Source organism: Pundamilia nyererei, unplaced genomic scaffold (assembly GCF_000239375.1).
Source record: "Pundamilia nyererei isolate P.nyererei 1_Seehausen unplaced genomic scaffold, PunNye1.0 scaffold00034, whole genome shotgun sequence".
NCBI classification, from domain to species: Eukaryota; Metazoa; Chordata; class Actinopteri; order Cichliformes; family Cichlidae; genus Pundamilia; species Pundamilia nyererei.
In genome coordinates this window covers 2,647,353-2,651,767 of record NW_005187435.1, presented here as the reverse complement: position 1 = coordinate 2,651,767, position 4,415 = coordinate 2,647,353, and the positions used below count along the sequence as shown (strand labels likewise).

The window sequence follows — 4,415 nt, the reverse complement described above, 5'->3', positions numbered from 1 at the left end:
TGTTTTCTTTCTTTCCTTTCTTATGTGTAGTTTTCTACTTCTGTGTTTTACCTAAAGGAGTTTGAAACTTCTGCACATTTAGATTTTTTACATTTTTTTGAGGGGGATGGTGAATAAAAGATAACACCTTTTTTGAAATACTGTGTAAAACCTCAACATGAATGACCACTAGAATTTCCTGTACTACTCTAACATATTTAAAAAAATAAATAAAAAAATTTCTAGACCTGGGTAGGAACCCAAAAGAGAGAAAGCATTCAACTGCCCACGGGAATACCAAACTGTTTAGGGTGACTTTCACTTTAATTAGGCACGTTTTTACCACGTAAATAAAAAATAGTCAGGTGTATCTATTCGTAAAGGTTTATAGCACTCTTAAATGAAGCATTCACACATGCGAGTCCAGGTGTTGACGTCAGGTGGGATGTTTCACGGCAGCTGATGTAATCCATCACCTCACTGTCCTCTGTGTTTCTGTGGAAAGGGTCACGGGTTGTTTTTGGAAGAGGGTTGTCATGAGTCAATATAAAACAACTGTTCCTCTCCCCCTCCAACTCCTCTGTGTTTAAGGACTCCCAGGGTGCTAAGCTCTTCATTCACCGTGGGGGAGAGGGGTCTTTGTCATTCTAGCTCTGTCCAAATGGGTAGGGTCCCTGTGGGGGAAGACAAAAAAAAAATGAGAGAAAGCCTTTTGGTTTAGTTTCTATTACAACACAAAGGGGAAAGAAAAGCATAAGCTCCACCATGTCTGTGTTTATCTTCAGTTTCAGGGCGGTAATAAAAGGTGACAAAACCAAACCGCCCAGGCAGTCTTCTTTCGAATTAATGCATCGCTTAAAAAGCCACAAAAGATTCACACAGCTAGTTGACTCTAATTATTCCAGTGTAACAAACCCTGAAAAGGTTGAGAGGTCAAACTGTGAACAAAGCTTTGCCTATGAAAAGTACTGGACCACACCTCTTAACCTTTGAATTCTGATATTTGCATTTCTACAGGTGTATAAGATGATGGACGTAGCCATGCAGTGTGCCTTTACAAGCATATATAAAATAATGGGTTGTTCTAAAGAGCTTACTAAATTTGAGTGTGGTACTGTAACAGGATGCCACCACTGCAACAAGTCGGCTCATGCAAATTTCTTCCCTCCTAGAGAGTCCACGATCGGCTTTAAGTGGAAAGTGGAAGCATTGCGGAACCACAGCGCTTCAGCCATGTGCATAAAAGTCGCCAGCTCTCTGCTGACCCAGAAAGTGCAGACGCCAAAACTTCCACTGGCATAAACATCAGCATAATAACTGCGTGCATGGAGCTCCGTGGCATGGGCGATCAGCTCCTCCAGGTGTAATGTGTAGGTGGTTCAGTCCATACAGTGTTTGAGGAGAGAATACCATAGAACAAAAAAGGTTTCATCTAAAAGATTTAACTGTAATTTTTTCTGCAACAAAGACCACTGAGGGAGTTTAACAACGCTGTAACAAATGAGGAGAAATGAGGAGCTCGCTTTGCTTTTCTCTGATACTTACCACCAACACTGCAAGAAAATACAAAACCTGGCCAAAACTAAAACTCTATAGCATTCCCAGTTGAAAAAGTGGGGCTTTTCATTCCTTTGGAATGTTCAGGCCTTCCACTGTAATTAAAAAATATATATTTAAGTGAGGTTTATTTACTCAAACTTACAAAAGAAAAAAAAAAAAGGAAAGCGGTTTTGGCTTTGACCATTTGCAGACCAACCGCTGATTTGAATGTAGCTACCGCCAAAACACACACACACACACACACAAAAAAACCCTACTTTGTCTGTAAATTGAAAATTTTTTTTTTAAATATTCAAACTTTGTTCTGCATCATCAGACGATTGCGCAATATGCTTCGCCAAACTGTACCGTAAGACTAAAATGGATTAAGTCACAGAAACTCTTTTCTGTTTTAAGTAATCCATCTCAAGTTACAACTAATTAGAATAAAGTTTTAAACCCTGAGGCTCGTCTAACTGTCCACAACCTGATATGCCGACAGCTGCAGAGCAGACTGCCAAGAAGACGGTTAGTGTCTAACCACAATCCCCCGAGTAAAGATATCTAATCATCTAATTACTCACGTGAACTTTCCTTTGGCAACATTTTACTCAGTGCGAAGTATATGTAGGTGAATTGAATATATTAAATTTGTGTTAAAATGTGTGCAAATATGTGTAGTCCCAAGAGGAAGAAAATGATAAATGCAATTATCACATTCATGCCCATAAAAAGAGAGAGGGGAAAAAAAGACATCTGATACTTGGGACCAGCTTCACAGGTTAAGTGGAACTAAACTAAACACTGATAATGTAATAGAATTTAATTTTACAGAGAAATAATGATCATTATCGCTTCTTCTTTTTTTTGTATAAAGAAAAAAATCCACGTAGCATTGCTGAAAGAAGGTTTCAGTCTCACAATTCAGCACTGATATGATTTCCACATCTCCTTCTTGGTGGGACAGCGTCAGAGCTGAAAGCAGCACGTAAAGGTTACTTAGTGCTTTGTTTAAATGGATCAAGTTTAAGAGCTCTAATGTGCAGCTGTCACGTTATAAATAAACAGCGACATGGAGGGTACACGAGTGGTAAAATAAATAACTTACAAATTCCAGAGATTAATCTTTTTCTTGCCAGCACTGCTCTCTTATTTGCAACGCCAGTGTTGCATTTTTCCATTATATTCTTTGTTATAATCTCTAGTGAACGCAGGCAGAATCCAAACATGTGTTAACAAAGAAGTCTGATAACTGCCACTGTGATACCTGTCAGGGGTTTGAGGTTTATGTGAAACACACAGATGCAAAGACAGCCTGGCAATGTCGAACACTTCGTAAGCTACACCCTATTGAGCCATAGAACTGCATAAAGCTCAATATTTAAACATTTTGTACAAGTCAAAACAACTGCTCATCTGCTGCCCATCACCTGTAGAACAGAGAATGTAGTTTTTACAAAAACTTCCATATGGTACTTAAAAGTATAAAGGAGTGAATGTAGTGATGTAGGCTTAAAGGTGAGAGTAGATCTGTGATGAGTTCATTTTTACATATACATACCTGTCCATAAGTTACCACAGAAAGATTAGTTTGGAGACCATTTGACGCCCTATTTACAGCATTATGAGACAGTCCATTCTGATCTTGCTGGATTGGCTCTTGCGTGCGTTCCCAGGCTCCACCTGGATCTCTGAAACTGTTGTCAGTGGCATCATGCTTGTTCTTCTGTGGTGAGGCAAAAGGGTTGAAGTCTCCCTGCACATTGCGCTGGGGCTGAGTGTTGAATTCTGTCTCGAAGGAAGATAGCTGCTGGGTCACTCCAAGAAGACCTCCAATTTCTACACTAAGAATCACCCATATTACATCTGTGGAGATAACAAACAAGCACAAAAGTGACCTGACTGTGTAAGACTCAAATGTTTTGCCAGTTTGACAACTTTCTTAGTGTTAAATTGCCATTAAGAGAATATGTAGAATCACAATTGCTTTTATTACCAAGCTTGTACACAAACAGGAATTTGTTGCTGTATGTTGGTGCCAAAAAAACAAAAAAAAGAGTATGCAGCTAGTAAGGTTTTTAACGGGTAACTTTTCTGCTCTTTTCCAACTGTTTATATGGATTTATATGTACTCTTTTAGAGCATTTTTGCATGCTTTACAGCTGGTGAAACACTGGTTTTTGGAGGTTATCCCCTAAAGCATGCACTGCATTGCTATTTTGAAGCTTTTAGAAAATAATTACTGAAACTATTATCTTCCACTTTGTATTGTGACCTCTTCCAACACTAACACTGTTACCAGCAATGTAACTAATGGTGCTGACATAATTGCATAATTTCCTTAGGGATTAATAAAGTTTTCTGATTCTGATAACAACAACAAGGGAGAGGTAGATGTAAGCACAGGAGTGCATGATGAGGAAGGAGATAAGAGACTGCTGTGAACAGGTTTCACAGGCTAAGGTGTGAATATCTACAGCTGAGGGTGATGTTGATTCTCTGCTGGGCATTTGTGGAGCTCCCCAGGTGACCTTCTGTCAGAAACATGCAGATTTCACTCCCTTCCCCCTTCACTTTAAACCAGCTTTCTTCTGATTGTCTGTCCCTCTAAAATAAAAGACTGAGATAGCGGGTGGGACCTCTGTGCTCACAGCCAGAGCTACATGCTTGAGACAACAATATGAAGTAGGTTTGTTACAAGTCTCAAATGAACGCTTAAACCACGGGCATCCTCAACATTGTCTGGTGTCTGGTTAAAGCCTGACAGTCTGATGAAATTTTGTTGTTCGTCTTATTTTATGAGAAACTGAAGTATGCGCCAACCAGCGTGCAGCCTGTTACAGTCGCTCCTGCTTTTCTCTTAGTTTAGCTCTTTTTTCTTACGTATTCTTTTTTTT

At 39.4% G+C, this 4,415-nt stretch overlaps 1 protein-coding gene across 1 annotated transcript in view; it reads right to left on the bottom strand.

The window, feature by feature from the left end:
* Positions 1–351: 351 nt before the first annotated feature.
* Positions 352–4,415, bottom strand: part of ilrun (inflammation and lipid regulator with UBA-like and NBR1-like domains) — a 15,088-nt gene continuing 11,024 nt past the window's right edge. The window contains exons 4-5 of the mRNA XM_005729743.2: positions 3,080–3,384; positions 352–653 (exon numbers count right to left, since the gene is read on the bottom strand). Coding sequence (XP_005729800.1) covers positions 627–653; positions 3,080–3,384 — 332 coding nt within the window. The 3' untranslated portion in view covers positions 352–626. The remainder of the gene's footprint in view (positions 654–3,079; positions 3,385–4,415) is intronic.